Here is a 23,121-nt window from a genome sequence, read left to right on the forward strand (position 1 = left end):
AAGGTGGGTGGCGGCATTTGCTTTGTAGATAGATGTCTATGGGCTCCGGTAACCACTTAACACCAGGTGGGCTGTAAGCTCGTCCACCCATCCAAGCAATTAAAAAAACTGCTGCTTACCGCTGAGTGCTGTTCGTAATATCATTTGAAGAAATACATGTCACAGCGCAGCGTTTAGGAAACATTGTGGAGGGAAATTCATTCCAAACCCAGATGTTATGTGGCAGAAAATATATCTGGGAACGCAGTGGTTCTTGGTAGTATGGGTGAACTTGCTCAGGTAGCGGGTGGCGCGATGGTAAAAACGAGATGATGGGATCATGTCTTTTCATTAAAAACTAAAAGGTGTTCTATGTAATCTTAATTTTTTGGAATTACCTCCGTATTCCTAATGCTCATATACACAATGAACTAATTGTGCAATTCTTTAATACTTTAAGTATTTAATTTGTCAGATAAATGTTCAAGCTTAGAAATTAGAATAGAGTATTTAATCTGTATAATTTTGATAGGAGGCAAATTTATCTAATAAACACGATTATAAATCCACTACGTAGCAATCTCGTTCTGTAAAATCACTTATTGACGTGTAAGTTCGGGGCGAACTGGCGGGCTATCGTTGAAGTGATAATGCCGAGCTGATTGTTTTCTTGAAGTAGCTTCGCATATAGAATATAAACACAGTTCACCAGAAGCGGTACTGTGGCTTACTGGTTCGTTATCAATTAAATTCATTGTGAAGTGTTTGATAATTTTAAATTACAATGTTACACAAATCGGCGACTCTCCGTTCAAAGGGTCAAATAATTCAAAACGTTGCTTTTTATTCTTCGACGAAGGTGAGTTATGGATTTTTTTAACTAATTTAAACAAATTTTTGCGTTTATTAGATGAATTTTTTTATGTAATTTTACAGATTTAAAATCCTATACTAAATATATTGAACATAATATGATATTAAAATTGGATTGTTACCATTTGAAATATACAATTTATTAAAGCTTAGAGCATTTTTCTTGAATTTCGGTCTGAAAATTACGCGAGAGCTTAAAAACCATTTAACCAAATCTATACTTTACAAAATCATAGATTTAAACAAAATAAGCGTTAGAAACGTGTGTTTATACCAAACAGTTATCGGTCACTTGCAAGTTGCAAGTGGACCGTCATTCATTATTTTGAATTCAGCTTAATTTTACTATACCGAAGTATAGATAGTAGGTTTGTCGAAGTACGGTAAAATTATTTAAAAAGAGCCACAATGTCGCTGATATTCGAAAAATACTTAGGCATAACAAATGTAAAAAAAACAGATTCAGTGAGGGAAAAAATCATCTGTGATTTAGCAAATCAAAGGCGTAGGTACTTGGTGGCAGAAAATATTTAGTCGGAATTTAGGGCTTTTCCATTTTTAACTGAAGCTGATATTAATTGTCTCTACAAATCAATAGTAGGTTTTCAGTATTCAATTGAGGAAGAATATTAAGGGTGCTAACAATATTAAGATCTTTTGATTCTGGAGAAGGTATACGTGACCTGAATTCAGGGGAAGATGTGATTGACATAAATCCGGATTCTGACAAGGTCTTTCCTATAATGGATAGTGACGATTTTGTTTACATTTTTTTCTAATAATTGGGACTATAGAGTTGTGTCGAATTGCTCGTAGATTACGAAGCGCTTGCAACATATTTTTAACTGGATCTTGAAAATATGGACGAACGCAGAAACCAAAGATGTACCAATGAATGGGCTGATTAAGACCAATTTTGTCAACTCTTTGGTAAATATCAATGTTTAGTTTATTAACGTACATTAATACCAACTAGAGGTCCCGCAGTAGTCGAAATTCGACTAGAATTAATTGGAATAGTAAGTTTGTAAACTATTATGATTGTATTTTATACTTCTATAATCACAAATTTCCCTAAGGCTACACTATAAAAAAATATTAATAAAGACAAACAATATTTAATCTATTCTCAATTTGACCACAGACGTCAAGAATAAAAGTTTGACAATAAATAGTATGCATGCGTGTGTGCGTCAAATACACGGTATGTAGTGTGTGTAATGTTTTCTTTATTGATTTAATGTATCTTTTATGCATTATTTAAAAAAAAAAATTAGCATTGTCCACTTCTTCTCCATATTCTCAATAAGTGTAGAAAATTTCATACTCCTCCGTCCGCGCAATTTTCGTAAAAAGGGATACAAAGTTTTTGCTTCACGTATTAATATATAGATAACGAGAAAAACGTCAGTTTTTTGTATGAATATTTGACGGTCGAATCTATGAACTAATCAAAGGAAAACTATTGGTTCTTAGTAATTTAATAAATAAAAAACGAATCTAATTTTATTACAAAATTACTCGAGTGTAAAGTTTCTAAGCATAATCCGGACCATTCAAGTACCTAATTATCTTTAAGCTGATCATGGTCATGGCGACCGCTTATAGCCATCGTTGTAGATACGCTAATATTGGCTTTATTATTTATAAATATCTAAAAACATAGAGGTCGCAACAAATATACCGCTAAGTTTAGTCAAATAATGGAATCATAACAGGAACATTAGCGGTGGGTAAATTTTGAGGAACGGTTAATCATGTCGGTGAGAGATGAGAAACGCGTGTCCTAAAATATCGCGAACTCCAGATCGGCTGACCGTTATGGCTTAGTAACTATTACGTTCTTGAATAATCTTCGTGTTAAAGATGCTCCATTTCTGTATGTAAAACGATGAAAAACACCGAAAATTTACACTGAGCTCAGGACATGGACAAAAAGATAGTCGGAGATGTGGAGATGACATTAATATACCTAGATACCAGCTGTAACGTGAACCAGGAAAACATAATAAATAATACAAACGACCGGAAGGTTTTAACACTATTCGATTTTGTGTCTGCTGCAGAGGTACCTAGGATAAAAATTGGCGATACATCAATACATACTAGTGCCAAAAAATACTAGGTGGCTAAATTAAATACTTTTTCTTACATGGATCGGTGAGCGAGGTCACGGCTCATAATATTATACCGGAGCCCATAGACAATTCTACCTGAATGCTGAAACCCACCCGAGCTTGAAATCTCAATTATATATTCCTTTACGATAGATATAGATAGGGTAGGAAAGTGAAGTTTAACTGCTAATGATGGTTTGATAAGCATTTCGTTTTGAGTTGTGAAGTTCTGAAATGTAGTCACATACCTTGATTATTTTCACTTGTCACAAGCACAAATGGTGCTAATAGTAGACGCTAAACTTATCAAAACTAGCCTTATGGTGTCTCTTGATCTATTGATACATATGAATTGATACTTACACGTTGATATTGAATACATTGATACATATAGGTAAATGAATTCTGATACCGATGCGATATTTACCTATTGATCGTCTAGCATTCGATCAGTAACAAAAAAAACCCTATAAGCTAACGTATAAGTATTTAATTTTTAAGCAACAGAATTAAAAATTAAAAATCAGTCTATGCCAATATTTTTATAACGCTGTTAATAAAACGAAGTATACATACATAAAATAGTATTTCATAATTGCAAATATTAGTTAATGAAAATGAAAATAAATGAGAATGAGCGAAATGAGCGAAATAAGAACGCCTAAATAGACAATTTCAACATGTTCATTTAACCTTATTCATTAACTAATATGTATTAATTGTGGTATTTAATGAAAAGATTTACATACAGCCTCGTATAATAATAGCTTATTTTCTTGATTTGAGCCGCCGGTGAAACAAGCGCACGTCTGCTTGTAACATTCACTTTAAGAACTATGCATGCAAATTTGTTAAATGTTTACTCTGTAAAAATGGTGTTTTACAACTTTCGCGGTATTTTTAGAATACACAGACGTTCTCCAAAATGAATTTTAATTAAACATAATCGCGGCTTTAATCTTAAGATGTTGAAATTATTTGACTACTTATAGAGCAGTCTTACACGGGGAAAGAAGCACTAAAGAAAAAATCTGAATTAATATTTATTATCTCATGATCTATATTATATAGGTAGACCGATACTAATATGTTTATTATATTATGAAGTAGGTTATTCTACTGACATGATAAAATTATCGATACCGAAGTAAGAACTTTAATCTTTATTATAAAATGATATGTGCAAATCATTGTAGTAATTTCGAGGACTTTAATCTTTAATATAAAATATTATGTGCAAATCATCGTAGTAATTTCGAACGTATGCCCTATATATTATTAGTATTAATATTAAAATAAAAAAAATGGTTTTGGTTGTGGTGGTTTGGTTTGTGGAGCCCAGATGTAACCTCAGTAAAATTTAATTTAAAAATTAACAAATCATTTTTAGAAAACGAATCAATCAAATTGAAGAGTTCGCTAACGGTCTTATCAACGTTGTGTAAACTAAGAACAGTTACACCGAAGCCTATGCATCGCTATTATGAAGGGCCGTCAAACATTAATACGCAAACTTAGCGGCTGTGCAAATGGGTTCGGTACTCAATTTGCGAACCCGTTTGCGCTTCCTCCTACACTTGTTTACGAATGTCTCACGAATTTCTCCTCCTTTTTAATTCGTCAATAGAACATTGAAGAGAAAAAGAGTTTTGAATTCTTTCCCAGACATCATTAACAGCCATGCTGTTTTTATGGGATTTCTTTTGATGAAGATACGCTACACAGTAGACGTCACGATCTATGGAAATAGCGAAATGTCCGTTGCCTTCGCAATCCTGGGCACAACTGGTCACACGAATGTGTGGGAGACTACGGGAAGGATCGCGGTTCGCGCGCTTTGATGTCTGTTAAAAAACCGACAGCTTGGAAAACCACGAATGCAGCGAAAACTTTGCATAATCATTTGCAAATGTCGTCCTACACTTGCGGGTTTGCTTATTCATGCGAATGTGAGTGACCGGTATTACAGTAAGTCCTGAAAGAAATATTTACTTTTTCCCTTGCTACGGTGTGATCTAAAAATGCCACACGTGCAGACAGTTTATTTCATTTCGCTCTCCACACGTGAATTCTCCGCGAGATAAATCGTACGAAATATTGGTATTTTTTTTTATAGATGAGCATATTTTTTTTCCCGTTCAAGACAACATACAGTCGTCGTGGCCTACAGGATAAGACGTCCGGTGCATTCGAGTTGAGCGATGCGCCGGTGTTCGAATCCCGCCGGCGGGTACCAATTTTTCTAATGAAATACGTACTCAACAAATGTTCACGATTGACTTCCACGGTGAAGGAATAACATCGTGTAATAAAAGTGAAACCCACAAAATTATAATTTGCGTAATTACTGGTGGTAGGACCTCTTGTGAGTCCGCGCGGGTAGGTACCACCGCCCTGCCTATTTCTGCCGTGAAGCAGTAATGCGTTTCGGTTTAAAGGGTGGGGCAGCCGTTGTAACTATACTGAGATCTTAGAACTTATATCTCAAGGTGGGTGGCGCATTTACGTTGTAGATGTCCATGGGCTCCAGTAACCACTTAACACCAGGTGGGCTGTGAGCTCGTCCACCCATATAAGCAATAAAAAAAAAAGAAAACATACCGGTCAGTCAGATCTTAAATGGTTACTGTCGCGTCATTAATATCTAAAATGCTGGGCACATTATTAGCCATTTTAGCTTTGACGGGGCTCACAATGCGTAACAATTTCTTAATCTCTATTTTACCTGAATCGTTTCGAAGTCCACGTGATATGAATACGTGCACAATAACAATCAAACTGTTATCTGTAAACGTAAACATAAGGATTTTCTCTGAATTAATACAAACAATATTTCTGTGATTTTCCACTCCGACGCCATATTTGATAAGCTTCTGCACGAAACTGTATCTATCGACTTTAAAGTCATCGAAATGTTAATTACGATTATGATGAAAAATTATCTTCTCGAAATGTAATGGATCTTTGGTATTTTATTTACAATGTGTATACAAATTTTATATATCTATGTAAATTTTTCGAAGCTGTCACTGTTATTGTGATTAGTGATGATAGCTTTAAACGCCAAGGAGGCGATGCGTAAAGAATTATTAAAAATCTAAGACATTTTTGTTAATTAATAGTTTCTTAAAACGAATCGTATTAAAATTAGTATCGATAAATTGTTGCCACGATAAAAATAAATGGATTATTTCTAATATTTATCGATTGTTATCTAAATTCGTTGCTTTGCCTTATTGACTTTCTTATCTTTAGGGTGTGTCAAGAGCTAGCCACTGCAGCACTCGTTTGCTTTCAAGCTCGATAACAACTGAATTTTTTGTATTTTTATCATAACCCTTGATAAAATTTGACCCAAGCGATGGTCGTATTTTGAAATTGAGAATGGTTGTATTGTAACTTATGGAAGCTATAATTAGCGAATTGGTTCACAGTCAACGTGTTTAAATATCTATAATTCAATACAAGCAGACCTACATATTTTTACTATATATTATTTATTCCTTATTTATTTATTATTTTCATGCTTGATTAATAAGAATTACGCTAACTCACAAAATAAGGAACATTGCGTATTTTTATCTGATATTTTCAGAAATTCAGCAAAACAATTTAAGTGCTTTTAGGGGGTAACAGACAGACAGAGGGAAGATCTTGCACCGAGCGGGTAATATTGATCGGTATACCGACACTCCGAATGTTATTGTTCGGAACTTGTTTCTGTGCAAACATATCAAAGTCCAATTTTGGAGACGTGTGACCCTAAGTGTTGATGATACGGTCGTGAACACCTTGGACAGTAGTTACCTGAACAAATATGTCTATCCATAGGTTTTTATATCCAAACACTAATGCAGGATTTATCCGGGCGATGTTTGGATATACAGGACAGGGGAATGATCCAAAGGGTTGAAGCGTTGGGCAATCGTAGTCCCCGTTCGTAAAATCACGAATAAGATAAGATAAGATGGGCACTATTTACAAAACCGAGTTCAGGGTTATGTTCGATTTTTATTAAAACCCTCTCGTAGCTTCTTTCGCCATCAAATGAAAAGATTTAGGTTCTCAGCCACCTCCTGAAAATTAAGCTCACTTCCGCTTTTTTTGGGTAGTAAATTTTTCCGTTTAGCCGAAAAAAAAGGAAGGAGTTCTCAATTGAACTTTCCTTTTTATTAATGTTACCTCAGATATCTTAAAAAATTTAACCGATTTTTATTATTATTTTTATTTGAAATATGGTGCTTCTCATGCGGTCCATTTTGTTATCAATTTTATCAAAATCTGACGAGTACTCTTCGAGTTATCCGTAATAATACATATTGAACTGTCTTCGACTAGGTACATACATTGATGATGATCTTCTCATTTAATTTTCGGAAGTCGGTTATCTTTTTAGTATTATTTAAGAGTACGACCACGGTCTTGAAATCCAAAACAGTATTTAGGGTTGTAGCATTTTAAATTGTGAAGTACTTAATAGATGTTTGTTTACTGAATTTAATCAGGGTCACGTTTTTTGTACATGATAAGATTTGTGAAGGTCGTTCCTCAAGTGCGGTCACTAAGGAGAACGTGGCTATCGATAAGTGATAATTTGCCAATTATATACACGTCTTTATACATGAACACAGATCCTTCATTATTTTTTTATTTTTTATTGCTTAGATGGTTGGACGAGCTCATAGCCGACCTGGTGTTAAGTAGTTACTGGAGCTCATAGACATCTACAACGTAAATGCGCCACCCACCTTGAGATATAAGTTCTAAGATCTCAGTATAGTTACAACGGCTGCCCTACCCTTCAAACCGAAACGCATTACTGCTTCACGGCAGAAATAGGCACGGTGGTGGTACCCACCCGCGCGGACTCACAAGAGGTCCTACCACCAGTAAAATCGTGATCGTGGGACATACACATTACAGTTCGATCGGTTGGTTTCTTTTGCTCTAATATTCGCAGTGCCCGTGAATCAAACAGTTTTCAAATAAACTAGAAAAGCCTTTGTTCTGTCTGTTGAGATAATTTCACATGCGCCTCACAAGTCCTATGTTAGGGTGGGCTATAAATTTCTTCTGTCATACTGCTGGTGCTATGTCGATAGAAAAATATTCTTTGAGCCTGTGTGGATAGGAATCATCATCGTTCCTATATCAAATTCCAAGCCTCATGGTTTTTGAAAATTTTAAATGCAATGTAACAATACCTGTGTCTCGTTTGTAATAAGCTTTGTTTTATTGGGTCGGTTTCAACTCTAGTAATACAAAGCAATTCAGACATTTCACATGGTGGGCGTGTCACAGACGTTTTTAGAAGGCCTTTATTAGCTTGGTATGTATATATGTATGTACGTATGTACATATGTTTCGTTGTATTTAATGGAACCTTTGATCGTCATTTTCACCGAAATCAAGACGACCGCTTAACTTGAAAATTTTCAGACTCATCAAGGACCAATTACAATGCAATAACTTTATTACTTCGCTCTGATATCCTGACCAGTATATAAGATAAAAGATTGAATTATTTGTTAGTTCGATTTTCTAGTCAAGCGTGCTTTTTGTTTTTGTTTTTAAACTCAATTTACTCAACTTTTTTTCAGACTCGTCGAGTAATCGCGATAAGAAGAGAAGATCAGTCAGTATGGGAAAGACGAGCGCCGTTTTCACCATCGAACGTGAAAAGTCTCGTCAGAGAAGGAGTGAAGGTCATCGTCCAGCCTTCCAATCGACGGGCATACCCTATGCAGGTAGCATTCAAATACTCTTTTTGCCGAAAACAAAACATCGTGTCTGCAGTTTGTTTGTCGCCCAAAACACGTCATTACGGATCCTCCCGATCCATTAACGGCCCTTTAGGTACCAGAAGCAACGGTCAGCGTCCTCGTCGAACCCGTCGCTTGCGACGAAGGGCTCGACGAGCGAATTAACCCGCAGACACAGCCCACTGAGTTTCTCGACGGATCTTCTTAGTGGGTCGCGATTCCGATCCGGTGGTAGATTCTGCGAAACCAACATAAAAACAAATAAATACGTCATCTAAATATGCATGTTAAATTAGATTATGGATTTTGAAAGTTATTTAAAACAATGGTATAGGTAGTAATGATAATATAGTTAATTGAAAGTACTTTTATAAATATTCGCATATAAAATACTGAACCTTGATTCACATAGATCAATATACAAGAATCAACAAAAATATACTGCGCAAATTTAGTTTTACATTGTTAGACTTTACCATTAAATTTTATGACGTTCGTGATCTATCTTCATTTGCAGTCTTACATAAATGCTGGGGCGATAGTGCAGGAGGACATCAGCGAAGCCAGCGTTATATTTGGAGTGAAGCAAACTCCTATTGATTTACTTATACCTAACAAGACGTACTGTTTTTTCTCTCACACAATCAAAGCACAGGAAGCCAACATGCCAATGTTGGATGCTATGCTGGCAAAGGTTGGTCATATTAAATTTATCGTAATTTTTTGTAGAAGTAATTTAAGCTTACTGTTTACCATAGTGTAGTATAGATAGAGAAGATAAATCGTGTAAAATGAAGATCTTATAGAAGTGTCTTAAGCAAGTAAAAACGTTATTCTCGAAACAAAAAATGCTTTCCTAGTTTCTTAAGTTAAACCATATAGTCTACCATTACTCAACTCCACTAGTCCACTTTGTATAGTTCCTTGAGAACTTTACTTCCACAAATTGTACGCTATACGAATCCACATAGATTTCTTAGCAAATTTTTCTTCTTGTTAAAAACATTACTAATCTTACTAGAAGGTTACTTTAATATCGCTTAAATGTATTCTTTAAGCTCAATACTAAAATTAACACCTATAACAACTTTAGTGTTAGTGTTAATCAACAATCAAACAAGTTTATTAGCTTACGGAAATCATTAAATTGTATGCCCCTTTGGCAAATGGTTAGTAGAATAGATGGCCCGGGATCAAACATTGTCGAATTACGACCGTGCATCGGAAGACGTAGCATGGATGTACCCCCATAAATAAGGTAAATCGATGACAGTGCAGGCAGCATAAGAGCGAACGTTGCGGCGAGCCTTAGTGGAAGCCTATATCCAGATGTGGACCTCTGTGGGTCGATAAATATATAGATGCACCCTTAAACAAAACTGGCTATATTTAGGATTTGATGAACGGACTGGAAAGCCGCGAAAAGCGGTTTAAGGCGGTAGGCAGCGGCTTGGCTCTGGCCCCGGCATTGCTGATGTCAATGAGAGACGGTAATCACTTACCATCATTTGGGACGTATGCTCATCTAACTTTTTTTTAATTGCTTAGATGGGTGGGTGAGCTAACGGCCCACCTGGTGTTAAGTGGTTACTGGAGCCCATAGACATTGACAACGTAAATACGCCACACAAAATATGGAACAACATATACACAATTACAAACAATACATAATAAATCTACAATTTTCAGAACATTCGTTTAATAGACTACGAGAAGTTGATGGACGACAAGGGGAATCGGGTAGTCGCCTTCGGGAAGTACGCAGGAGTTGCAGGAATGGTGAACATTCTGCACGGACTCGGTCTGAGGCTATTGGCTCTCGGACACCACACTCCCTTCATGGTAAGGATTAGGTGACCAGATAACGGTTATTTTGAAAACAACTGATAACGAAATCCAATGGAAAACAGCACAATTAAATGATAAAGAAATATTTGTTACGATTATAAAATATTTATACGAGCTTTATCATATAATTATGTAAAATACATCCATCATTACTCGTCGTGATCATATAATTTTGTTTGTTACGTCACGAAATAACAAGTGTATCGAAAATGTTGTCGTTGAAATTTTATTTGTTGATGTTTCTTCCATTCAAATTATTTATTTATTATTTATTATTAACACAGAAGTAGAAACACAAACATAATGTGCATCTGTGCTTGAACTAGGTGATAAAACCAGTATCTCAAGCAGCAGTGCTCCTCGTACAAAGAATACAACAGCTTTACTTCAGATACACAAATGTAGAAAGTTAATAGACAAGAAATACACTGAAATTCATGGTTTGCATTGAAGTCGTCGTGGCCTAAAGGATAAAACGTCCGGTGCATTCGTATGTAGCGATGCATCGGTGTTCGAATCCCGCAGACGGGTACCAATTTTTCTAATGAAATACGTACTCAACAAATGTTCACGATTGACTTCCACGTTGAAGGAATAACATCGTGTAATAAAAATCAAACCCGCAAAATTATAAATTGGGTAATCACTGGTGGTAGGACCTCTTGGGAGCCCGCACGGGTAGGTACCACCACCTCACCTATTTCCGCCGTGAAGCAGTAATGCGTTTCGGTTCGAAGGGTGGGGTAGCCGTTGTAACTATACTGAGACCTTAGAACTTATATCTCAAGGTGAGTGGCGCATTTACGTTGTAGATGTCTATGGGCTCCAGTAACCACTTAACATCAGGTGAGCTGTGAGCTCATCCATCTACCTAAGCAATAAAAATAAAAAAAAAGTGACAACATGTAAGCTTAAAAATATAAAAATTAACAAAAAATATTGAAATGAATGTATTAATGTACCCTCTGTTTGTAATGAGTCTGAGCATGAGTGAGTGTAAGAGGGTGTGTGTCAAAACATCAATGCTATTTCATCCGTTTTATTTAATTGAAGACGTTCCCAGCATATAGGTCCCGCTCACAACTACCGGAATTCTAGTATGGCCCGCCAAGCTATCCGGGACGCGGGATACGAAGTTGCCTTGGGAATGATGCCCAAATCCCTGGGACCACTGACATTCGTATTTACGGGATCCGGAAACGTCTCGCAGGTACCACCACACTACATACCTTTCAAATAACTAAATAAGTAACCACTTTACACCAGGTGGGCTGTGAGCTCGTCCACGCATCTAAGCAACAAAAAAAAAAAAAAAAATGCCGTAACACCAATAGGTTATTCACACAATTTTGTGTGCAATCAATCGCTCTCAATAGTCAGTCGAAAAGAGCTTTTGGAAACATTTTTATACTAGTAGTGAATTAAATGTAAGATATGTTTCGGCATGTGCGTCATCTTGAATATCCCCAAAATGTGCATTTGTTTACTAATATGTGATTTTTTACTGGTGGTAGGACGTCTTGCGAGTCCGCACGGGTAAGCACCACCACCCTGCCCATTTCTGCCGTGCAGCAGTAATGCGTTTCGGTTTGAAGGGCAGCCGTAGTTAAAAGTGAGACCTTAGAACTCATGTCTCAAGGTGGATGGCGGCATTTACGTTGTAGATGTCTGTGGGCTCCGGTAACCACTTAGCATCAGGTGGGCCGTGAGCTCGTTCACCCAACTAAGCAATAAATAAAAACTAACATTGCGGCTCTCAAATTGTAAAGTACAAGTTAAGCCCTCGTTTTGTATGACAGGGTAGTCAAGAAATCTTTCAAGAACTCCCACACGAATACGTTCCGCCTGAGATGCTGAGGAAAGTCGCAGAGCACGGGAGTAAGTATCATTAAAAATGTATCACATTTTTTGAATATAAGAATATAAAAAGAAAATAATCTGTTAGTCCATTAATCCCAGAAGACCATGGTACTATAGTAATATTAATATTTAATAATATGTATGCAAATAATACTTCACCGTCATCCGACAGTATTGGTATTAACTTTTTTATTCTTAATACCTTTACGTTTAAGCTATTCGATACTTTTGATATAATACCAACTGCCTTTTAAATCGAAAAAAGTTTCTGAACGTATATTTTTTTTATGTTTAATGTATTGCAATTCTAAGAAAAGACAATCATATGAATATAAAAACAATCAGTTTTACAAAGTATTATCAGTTCAAATAATGTTGAACAGTATTTACAGACAAACAAAACACATGTATCAAAATGAATAATCTACAATATAAATTGTTTTCGAATGAACCCATCTTGACGATTTCTAATACTCCCGGTAAGCGTTCTTTTAAACCGTACTTTTGTAGTCAACAATATTACAGGTGATAGGGTGAACGGTAAGTGCGTACTGATAGGTATCATCCTGTCTATTTTTGGAGCGAAGTAATGATAAATTTGGTTTTGAATGGTGCGATATACTATACAGTAGAGAGTCGGACCTCATGTCTCAAGGTGGGTTCTCATTATGATATCTACGTCTCAGTGACCGCTAAACTGTCCAACGATTTCTTCTTCTTCTATATCGTTCCCTCTCTACTGAGGATCGCGACCACATGTGACGTTCTTCCACTGTGTTCGATTATGGATGGCATGGACGGCATGGTACAGATTACCACCAAGTGCTTTTTTTAAGGGATTTTATGACCTGGTAACTAAGACCTTTAAGTCATGTTTTATTTTCATGTATATTCTTATTTTTATGAAAAATGATAGTATGAAATGAAATGGAGATGATTAATTTGAGACCTTAATCAACTGGGATGAAATGAAACGAAATGAGATGAGATGATATGGGATGAAATATAATCTCAGTAAAATGGTGATCATTTACTGAAATTTTTGCAGTGGACTTTTTGGAGGATCTCGATAAGTTACGTCCAGCAACTTTGTTTCATTTTCCCACATTTGTGCACTTTCACAGATATTAAATAGTTAATAAACCACCGTTATTACACATTTAAGCCTGAAGAAACACTAAATAGACAAAATAAAACAAATCACACAACATCACTTTTCGCGTTCCCGCCAAAAAGTCCACAAGTGCTTCTCTTACTAGATCTGACCAGATTTAGTGCAACAAAAAAATCGTGGCTTGGTATTAATGGTAGAGTATCTTTAGGTCCAAACAAGATATACGGTTGCGAGGTGCGCAGACGTCATCATCTGGTGCGGAAGAACGGCGGCGGTTACGACGCTGATGAATACGAAGAGCATCCAGAGAGATACATATCCACTTTCGCTCAGAAAGTAAGTGTTATTATTGTGTTAATGTAAATTAAAGTGTTCATTTTTATAAATTGACAAAAAAACATTATTCAGTTATCATGGTAGTCTAAGGGGCTATTCCAACTTCGCGTGAAACGGTAGATGAGCTCACGAGACTTAACCTAAGCGAACTTGATCAAACAAGATCCCTAGCAAGATCAGTGCTTCGCTGAATCTACTGTAGAGATATACGACAAAGGGAAGATCTTCCACCGAGCGGGTGATATTGCTCGGTAGACCGACGGTCCGAATGTTGTTGTTCGGAACTTGTATATATGCAAGCTTATCTTGAAAATGTCGTAAGCAAGATTCCTGACATCTGTCAAATATCTTGCGCTGTATGATGGCTACCCGCCACACTACCACCGGATCAAATTCAGAACCCACTGAGAAGATCCTGTGCGAAATTGAGTTCGTTGTGCCAGCTATTCGACGGGAACCGTAACAGGTACTTCGTGAGCTAAAAGCATCTAGAGTGGATCGGGAGAGTCCGATAAGATTTTGTTAGGACGACGCCAGCTCTGCGTTCTCCCATCCTCTGTGTCGGTTACTTATTATTTATAAATAAGGATAGTATTAGAAGAGACAAGAAGAGTTCGCCAGAGACAAGAATAGATGGAGAAAGATCGTGCGTGTGAAGATAAGTACGAAGGGTGTACAAAAGGGTGGTCACGACCCTCAGCAGTGAGGAATACGAATACGCAAGGAGGATCACAAGAGACATACGAATTGAAATGTGGTGTTTAATTGAAATGTGCGATGGCCGTATTTTCGATAATCCCATTCTCGTGGATCGTTTGGAGTATCTCGTTCTGTAGACGGACTTTGATTCTCTGTGTGTTTTGTGTCGTATGTCACATTAATAGTGTTTTGAAGGTTTTGGTCAGGGTATTAAAATTTCCTGCGCATGTGCCATGTTTCTTCTTCATAAGAGACTTGAAGATATTTAGCGTTTTAGCTGTCCTGACGGTGACCACCCATTGTCACATGAGCCGTATGATGTTCTACTTGCAATGGTAATAAAAAAAATCTTACAAGAAAAACCGATGGTCTGTTTGTTTACATTTTATCATGAAAAATGATTGTGGATTCCGTGTGACTAACTTCTGAAATTCGACTTTATTTTTGGGCGGGTAGTAAAAGTAAATAAACATCCAGACCGCTTTAAGATCTAAGCATCGCATTTACACTATCAATAAACATGTTATAAGACGCACATTGCTGATACAATAATATTGTTATCATTAATATCGGTCAAAAGCATTTGTAGGTCAACGAAACAGTGCCATTAAGTAAAATTCACTTACCGTCTTATCGAAAAGTCAATTTGCGAATACGATAAGCTACAAATGACATACACATACTAATTTTGTCTTCAGAAACAGTACTTTGACCATATTAAAACCTTTGGGGTTAGGTAAAGAGACTTCTTTTCTCTCTATGTTCTGTACAGCGTGTTTCGTAAAAAGTTGTTTGTGAAATTGTTCAAGATGATGATCGTCATTTCCATCTTTACCGTGCCACCATTCGTCAGCAGCGCAGACTTCATCCTCCACTAACTGGAATCACAGCATTCTTCCACAATTTTTAATAAGATATTATTTCTTAAAATACAAACTATTTCTTTTCTTTTTCTTTAAACGAGGTTTGAGAACAGTATTCCACGGTCATCATTCTCCTGCCCTTCTCCTAGTCACCTGGGGTCGGGGCAACATGTTTTCTCCTTCCATACTCTTCTATCATATACCATTTCTTCGCTCACTCTCCTCTTACCCATATCGTCTTCCGTCTTTCGATAGTATTCCAAGGTGTGCAGTTAAAATTGCAGTTAAAAATAACACCACTTAAACTGCAAAAGCGTTTAGAAAACACAGTCAGGCTTTTTGAATTTATCTGCACCAGTGTTATTTCTTACTTATCTCTTTATTTAGATCGCACCGTACACATCCGTGCTGGTCAACTGCATCTATTGGGCAGTTGACAGTCCGAAACTACTCACGATACCTGATGCGAAGCATCTCATCATGCCGGCACATACCCCGTGGTTACCGAAGAGCATCGGAGCCCCGGCGTTACCGCACAGGTAATTTTTGACGTTCATGAAAAATGTACATGTCTTTTTTTATAGCTTACTGGTGGTAGGACCTCTTGTGAGTCCGCGCGGGTGGATACCACCACCCTGCCTATTTCTGCCGTGAAGCAGTAATGCGTTTCGGTTTGAAGGGTGGGTCAGCCGTTGTAACTATACTTGAGACCTTAGAACTTATATCTCAAGGTGGGTGGCGCATTTACGTTGTGGATGTCTATGGGCTCCAGTAACCACTTAACACCAGGTGGGCTGTGAGCTCATCCACCCACATAAGCAATAAAAAAAAAAGTGACCAAACATTAAATTACAGAATGCTGGCAATCTGTGACATATCAGCAGACCCCGGAGGCTCCATCGAGTTCATGAATGAGTGCACTACAATTGACACGCCCTTCTGCTTGTATGACGCTGACAGAAACAAGGATACGAAGAGGTGGGTTCCGGTGTTTATTTCGTGATGTCTGCCTATGTATCGCTGTAATCTTATCCTATCTTATACCTTTAAACGAGCAATTCTTGTATATATATAATCTGAATCTTGGAAACGGCTCCAATGATTTTCATAAAATTTAGTATAGAGGGGATTTCGGGGGCGATAAATCGATCTAGCTACGATTTATTTTCAGAAAATGTTGTTTTATTCGTGTTTTCAATAATCAACTCTTCCCGACATCTATTGGCGAATAATAATACTATTTTTCTTAATTGAGGGCAACTAACCGCTTCAAAGACACAAGAAGATGGCGTTATCAAAAAAAAAAAACGAGCAAAGCTCGGTCATCATCAAGTAAATAAATAAAAAATCCTAGCAGATGTGTTTCTACAGATTTTCTTTTGTCCAGTTTCAAAGGTCCAGGAGTACTTGTGTGTTCCATCGATAACATGCCAACTCAACTGCCTCGTGAGTCGACCGATTTCTTCGGGGACCTACTCTATCCGTACGCAGAGGACATCATGAAATCTGATGCTACCAAACCACTGGAGGAACATAAATTCTCGTCCGTTGTTCATGGGGTGAAAAACATTCTTAATTTAAATTTAAATTTGAAGTCGTTATGGCCTAAAAGATAAGACGCCCAGTACAAAATATTGAGCGATGCGATTAGGCTAGTTTTCAAATCACGCCGATATGTTGTGTACTACATTTTTCTAAGGAAATACGAGGTACATAACGTGCATTCAAGAGTTCCTTCCATGATGAAGGAATAACATCGTGCAATAAAATAAAATCCGTATAAAATATAATTTATGCAATTACTGAAGTCTTGTGAAACCGCATGGGTAGGTACCACCACCCTACCTATTTCTGCCGCGAATCAGTAATACGTTCCACTTTGAAGGGTGATGTAACCGTTGTACATAGAACTGAGAATTTGAACTCCTGTCTCAAACCGAGTAATGGCACTTAATATCAGGTAGGCCGTGCATACGTTCACCCGTCTAAGCTTTTTAAAAAAATTCAATTTTTATTGAATTTGATATGAAAACGTTTGTTCCAAAATCCAGTTAGTTCTTTTCCATTCTTTATTTTCATTCCGAGCTATTTTTAAGATTTTAGCCTAAATTTAGTATATTAATTTTGGTATAAACGTTTATAAATTATACTCTTATTTCAGTCTATCATCACTAGCAATGGAAGATTGACTCCATCTTTTGAATACATTAATGAGCTACGCATGTCGAATACGTAAGTGTTTTACATACATGATCATTCTAACAAAAAAAAATCAATTTTCGTCACGAAAACAATTCCAAATTTCGCAGGCCTTCTTTAACCAATCGATTTACTACTAGGCTGCACTAAAAGTATCGGGAATGGAATATTTCCACTGTTCCTGTCATATTAAAATCTTTTTAATTAAAAACTCCTTGGTTTTAAAAATCGAATACCATTTATTTATTTAAAAAAAGATTCTCGGTCTTGTCACGAGGTTTTGTCAAACTTGTTTAGTCGTTGAGAAAATGGAATTGACTCGAGAAAATTCAAGAGCGATGATTTATTATGACTTTCGAAGTGGTTTAATACAAAAACAGTGTGTTGACCGGATGATTTCTGCATTTGGTGATGAAGCCCCAACCAAAACCACAATTTATCGCTGGTTTGCTGAGTTTCAACGTGGACGTGTCAAGCTCAGTGATGCAAACGTTGATGCTGTGCGTAAGCTGATTGAGGAAGATCGACATGTGACATACCGCGAAATTCAGGCAACTTTAGACATTGGCATGAGTCAAATACAAATAATCTTGCATGAACAATTAGGTGTAAAAAAGTTGTTTTCCCGATGGATACCGCATTCGCTCTGTAAAGAGCAAAAAGCGGCTCGCGTTACTTGGTGCGTCAGAACTCTCGAAAGATTCCACGCAGGATCCTCAAATGCTGTATACAACATTGTATCAGGTGACGAATCCTGGATATACGCGTACGAACCCGAAACAAAAAACCAGTCACGAGTTTGGGTGTTCGAAAATGAGTTAAAGCCAACAAAAATTGTTCGTTCACGGAGTGTTGCAAAAAAAATGGTGGCCACGTTTGTCTCCAAAACCGGCCATGTTACGACTATTCCTCTTGAGGGACAAAGAACGGTTAATGCAGAATGGTATGCTAGCATTTGTTTGCCACAGGTTTGTTTGTCACACCGCGCACAGAACAAAAGAGTTTTTAGAGCAAGAAAACATAGAATTATTAGACCATCCGCCGTACAGCCCCGACTTAAGCCCTAATGATTTCTATACTTTCCCTAAAATAAAGAATAAATTGCGTGGACAGAGATTTTCATCACCTGAAGAAGCTGTGGACGCCTACAAAACGGCCATTTTGGAGACCCCAACTTCCGAATGGAATGGTTGCTTCAATGATTGGTTCCATCGTATGGAAAAATGTGTCAAATTTCGCGGAGAATACTTCGAAAAGCAATAAATACATTTTTAAATAGTAATGTTGTGTCACTTCGTTAATTCCCGAAATTTTCAGTGCCGCCCTCGTAATGTATTTCTATACATACTAAACATAATTGTGATGTTTCTTTTTAAATAACAGACAGGAATAAAGGAAATAACAAATTACCTGAAAACAAAAGATTTGTGAAAGGGGTGACGTCCCCTGTTGAAATTGTTACCAGGCTCCATAGACAATACGTCGTAAATACCGTATGACATATGAGTCGAAGTCTGAATTGTCTAATATAGCAGCTGCTTCATCTTGCAAAACGGAATGCATGATTGCTTCGCGGCATAAATAGGCAGGACGGTGGCAGCGACCCATGCGGACTTACAATACGTCCTACCACTAATTGGCCGGAGTACGCTGGTATATGCTCTGCAAACGCTGCTAACCATTCTCCCTTTTTTTCTACCTAAGCTGGTAGGCTTAGAGGGCTATGCCAGCGAAACAAAGCGAGTAGGTGAGCTCATGGGGCTCTTGCCTGAGGACGTTGCTAACACTAGCCCTAACACGAGCAGTGCTTCGCAGAATCTACCACTGGATAGATAACGCTATCCACTGAGAAGATCCAGCGAGAAACTCATTCTCCCGTGAATTAAGAAACGATGGGGCAGTACTGTTCTAGGTCATAGCCAAAATAACTAGAACCCTAATGGCCTATTGCCTAATGGCCTAAAATAAAATAAAATAAAATAAAATTGCAACGTAGATACAGTACAACGGTCAAACAATTGCGTGAGGTACTAACCAGAGAAATATGCTCTATTTCAGTCGTTCCCGTCACAAAGTGGAAGGTAACGACCAGCAGTCGCCAATAGTGATCCTCGGCAGCGGATTGGTGTCCGCTCCCGTTGTGGAATACCTGTCCCGGGATAAAAACATTGCTGTGACAGTCGGTATGTTCTATGAGTATATTTTATTGACTGTTGATTGGCTTAAGCTGGGATGTGAAATGAAATATGTCGTCGTAGTGATGATAAAATTTGGATCATTCACGTGATTATGGCTCACCGAGTAACTGACATCAATATTTTTAATGTGAAAGTAACTTGGACATGGGTCTTTGGACTAGAGGAGAGTAGAGCAGGCTGAGAAGCGCGCTTTGGTAAGCCGTAACCACTTCAATGAGGCAAGCTGCTTTCGATGATAACTTTCCTATGCCAAGGGTCATTGTCTATATTAAAGACATGAAAAAGTTATTATCCACAATATCCGGTATTGATTGTGATAGTATGATATTTTCTATTTCATGTTTATTTTTATTTTCTCATTATTTGATTGCTTTTTCGTGTTGCAATTGCTCACCGTCGCTCAAGCATACCGGTTATGACAAAAGTACAGCCAAGTCGCTGTGAACTATCAATAAATCGTTATTAATTATCCCTTGGGCCATTAAATGAGAACACAAGACTACTTCGCATCAGTTAGAGGCAGGAGGGTATCCGTACTAGCTCACTAGCTTTACATTTAAATATCGTATCAGCCTTACTCTCTGAATTTATTTCCAGCATCAGCAGTGAAAGAGGAAGCAGACGCTCTAGCAGAGAAGTACGGTGTCTCATCTGAATACTTCGAAGCTAATGACGAAGCAGCCCTTAAGGCCCTTACCTCTAAAGCCAGACTGGTAATTTCTCTTTTACCCTATGGCCTGCACGGAACTGTGGCTAAGGCGTGCCTCAATTCTGGAGCACATTTGGTGACCGCGTCATATGTTAGGCCCGAAGTACAGGAATTACACAAAAGGTACGTATTTGATAATTTTTTTTAAAACAGGTAAATATTATTATAGTTTTCATTCTTTTATCGATGTGAATTCGATCTTTTAGCCACTAAAACGTTTATATTTTTTTTCTTTCAATTATTTTGCTATGACCGTATATTTAAAAAAGTTCATTTTTTCGTAATTTATACACTGCCATACTGTTTTATCAGATTGCGATCAGTTTTGTAGGCTTACTGCTTGGACTAACGAAGCTTACGGATTTAATAGAAAATTTTGGATGTACATTAAATCGGCTCTGACTCTATTTCTGCGTCTGATCATCGTTTTTGTTGAACTTTAATTTGTTCGTAATCGGTAATAGTACAGAATCAAATAAAATTATTAATATTAAGTATTATGTGTCTTAGCGCGAAAGAAGCCGGTCTGACGTTCCTCAATGAAGTAGGACTCGACCCCGGCATCGACCACTTGCTGGCGCTGGAGTGTATTCACAACATACAGAGCCACGGAGGAAGGATCGACTCGTTCGTCTCTTACTGTGGAGGTCAATATTACTTTAATCGATTATATTTGTGAAGTGAGGCAGTGATTCGAACCAATTTATTACCGGTAGTACGCTGACCTAAAAGCCCGCACAAGTAGGTACCACACCCTGCCTATTTCTGCCGTGAAGCAGTAATGCGTTTCGGTTAGAAGGTTGGGGCAGCCGTCGTAACTACACTGAGACCTTAGAACTTAGGTATGTCTGAAGGTGGGTGGCGGTATTTATATTGTTGACATCTATGGGCGCTAGTGCCCACTCAATATCAGGTGAATCGTGAGGATAGCCTACCATCCAAGTAATAAAATAAACAGAATTTAAAATTTCTTAACAAACGCCAATTAGCAACTAACATGGTCTAAAATGTAACGATTAACTAGAGCGACTGTGTACTTTGGTCCCACACTATTCCACATTCCACTCTAGATAATAATTTAATGGTGACTGCTAGGCCAAGGGTTCGATTCCCATTGCGGGCACACACTGTGGCGAATAGATTTGTTTGCTCATTGTGTCGGTGTTCAATATCTAAATATTTTTTTATAGACGTACTAGCTGTTAGTCGCGGCTTCGCCCGCGTGGTCCAATCATGTCAATCCGTTGCTTCATTTCGATGTGAAAGAAGAACAGACAAAGAAACAAACAGTTTTTCAAATTTATGTAAAATATTAAAATAGTATGGATTGCAGTGTAAAATCTTTTGACTGTAATATATATAATATATTTTCAAGGTTTACCGGCACCGGAATTTAGTGACAACGCACTCCGTTACAAATTCTCATGGAATCCTCGTGGAGTTCTACTGAACACGATATCCAGTGCTAAATATCTGAGTAAAGGACAGGTCAGTTTACCAATCAGTCAGAGTTGGTCTGATTCATTTATTTACGAAGAACACAGTTTATTGTGTTATTAGAAAGGAGACAGACAGGTATACATTATATATCGCACCGTTAGAATTGAAGTGACTTAATCCAAAATTCATTTAATAAGAAGCAAAACAGAAAAATGGGCTAAATTAGTAACTGAATGGTACTCTCGAGAGGGGAAAAGATTAAAAGGACGACCGTTCCAAAGGTGGGTAGACGATATAAAAGCCGTTGCAGGCTCTTTATTTTAGTTTCGATTTTAATACTTTAAGCCTTAAAATTAAATTAAATTGCTATAAAAGAGATTGAAAGTGTACTTTATCCTTTTCTAGATTAAAATTTAAATTAAAAAACTAATATTTATAAACTGATAGAATACATGTTAACATAAGTTATTTACGAGGGCGGCACTGAAAATTTCGGGAATTAACGAAGTGACAACATTACTATTTAAAAATGTATTTATTGCTTTTCGAAGTATTCTCCGCGAAATTTGTCACATTTTTCCATACGATGGAACCAATCATTGAAGCAATCATTCCATTCGGAAGTTGGGGTCTCCAAAATGGCCGTTTTGTAGGCGTCCACAGCTTCTTCAGGTGATGAAAATCTCTATCCACACAATTTATTCTTTATTTTAGGGAAAGTATAGAAATCATTAGGGCTTAGGTCGGGGCTGTACGGCGGATCGTCTAATAATTCTATGTTTTCTTGCTCTAAAAACTCTTTTGTTCTGTGCGCGGTGTGAGAACTCGCATTGTCGTGATGGAGGATGATGCGGCGGTTGCAGTTCTCTTTACGGAGTTCAGAAACGACCTGTGGCAAACAAATGCTAGCATACCATTCTGCATTAACCGTTCTTTGTCCCTCAAGAGGAATAGTCGTAACATGGCCGGTTTTGGAGACAAACATGGCCACCATTTTTTTTTGCAACACTCCGTGAACAAAAAATTTTTGTTGGCTTTAACTCATTTTCGAACACCCAAACTCGTGACTGGTTTTTTGTTTCGGGTTCGTACGCGTATATCCAGGATTCGTCACCTGATACAAT

The 23,121-nt window shown here is 37.4% G+C and overlaps 1 protein-coding gene across 1 annotated transcript in view; it reads left to right on the top strand.

Annotated features, from left to right (window-relative positions):
- Window positions 1–642: 642 nt before the first annotated feature.
- Window positions 643–23,121, top strand: part of LKRSDH (lysine ketoglutarate reductase/saccharopine dehydrogenase) — a 31,590-nt gene continuing 9,111 nt past the window's right edge. The window contains exons 1-15 of the mRNA XM_028178503.2: window positions 643–838; window positions 8,570–8,716; window positions 9,249–9,425; window positions 10,421–10,573; window positions 11,643–11,789; window positions 12,379–12,457; window positions 13,762–13,889; window positions 15,839–15,990; window positions 16,307–16,429; window positions 16,839–17,010; window positions 17,613–17,683; window positions 19,709–19,833; window positions 20,446–20,680; window positions 21,068–21,204; window positions 21,933–22,045. Coding sequence (XP_028034304.2) covers window positions 764–838; window positions 8,570–8,716; window positions 9,249–9,425; window positions 10,421–10,573; window positions 11,643–11,789; window positions 12,379–12,457; window positions 13,762–13,889; window positions 15,839–15,990; window positions 16,307–16,429; window positions 16,839–17,010; window positions 17,613–17,683; window positions 19,709–19,833; window positions 20,446–20,680; window positions 21,068–21,204; window positions 21,933–22,045 — 2,034 coding nt within the window. The 5' untranslated portion in view covers window positions 643–763. The remainder of the gene's footprint in view (window positions 839–8,569; window positions 8,717–9,248; window positions 9,426–10,420; window positions 10,574–11,642; window positions 11,790–12,378; window positions 12,458–13,761; window positions 13,890–15,838; window positions 15,991–16,306; window positions 16,430–16,838; window positions 17,011–17,612; window positions 17,684–19,708; window positions 19,834–20,445; window positions 20,681–21,067; window positions 21,205–21,932; window positions 22,046–23,121) is intronic.

The sequence above is a fragment of the Bombyx mandarina genome, chromosome 12 (assembly GCF_030267445.1).
Source record: "Bombyx mandarina strain Sakado chromosome 12, ASM3026744v2".
NCBI classification, from domain to species: domain Eukaryota; kingdom Metazoa; phylum Arthropoda; class Insecta; order Lepidoptera; family Bombycidae; genus Bombyx; species Bombyx mandarina.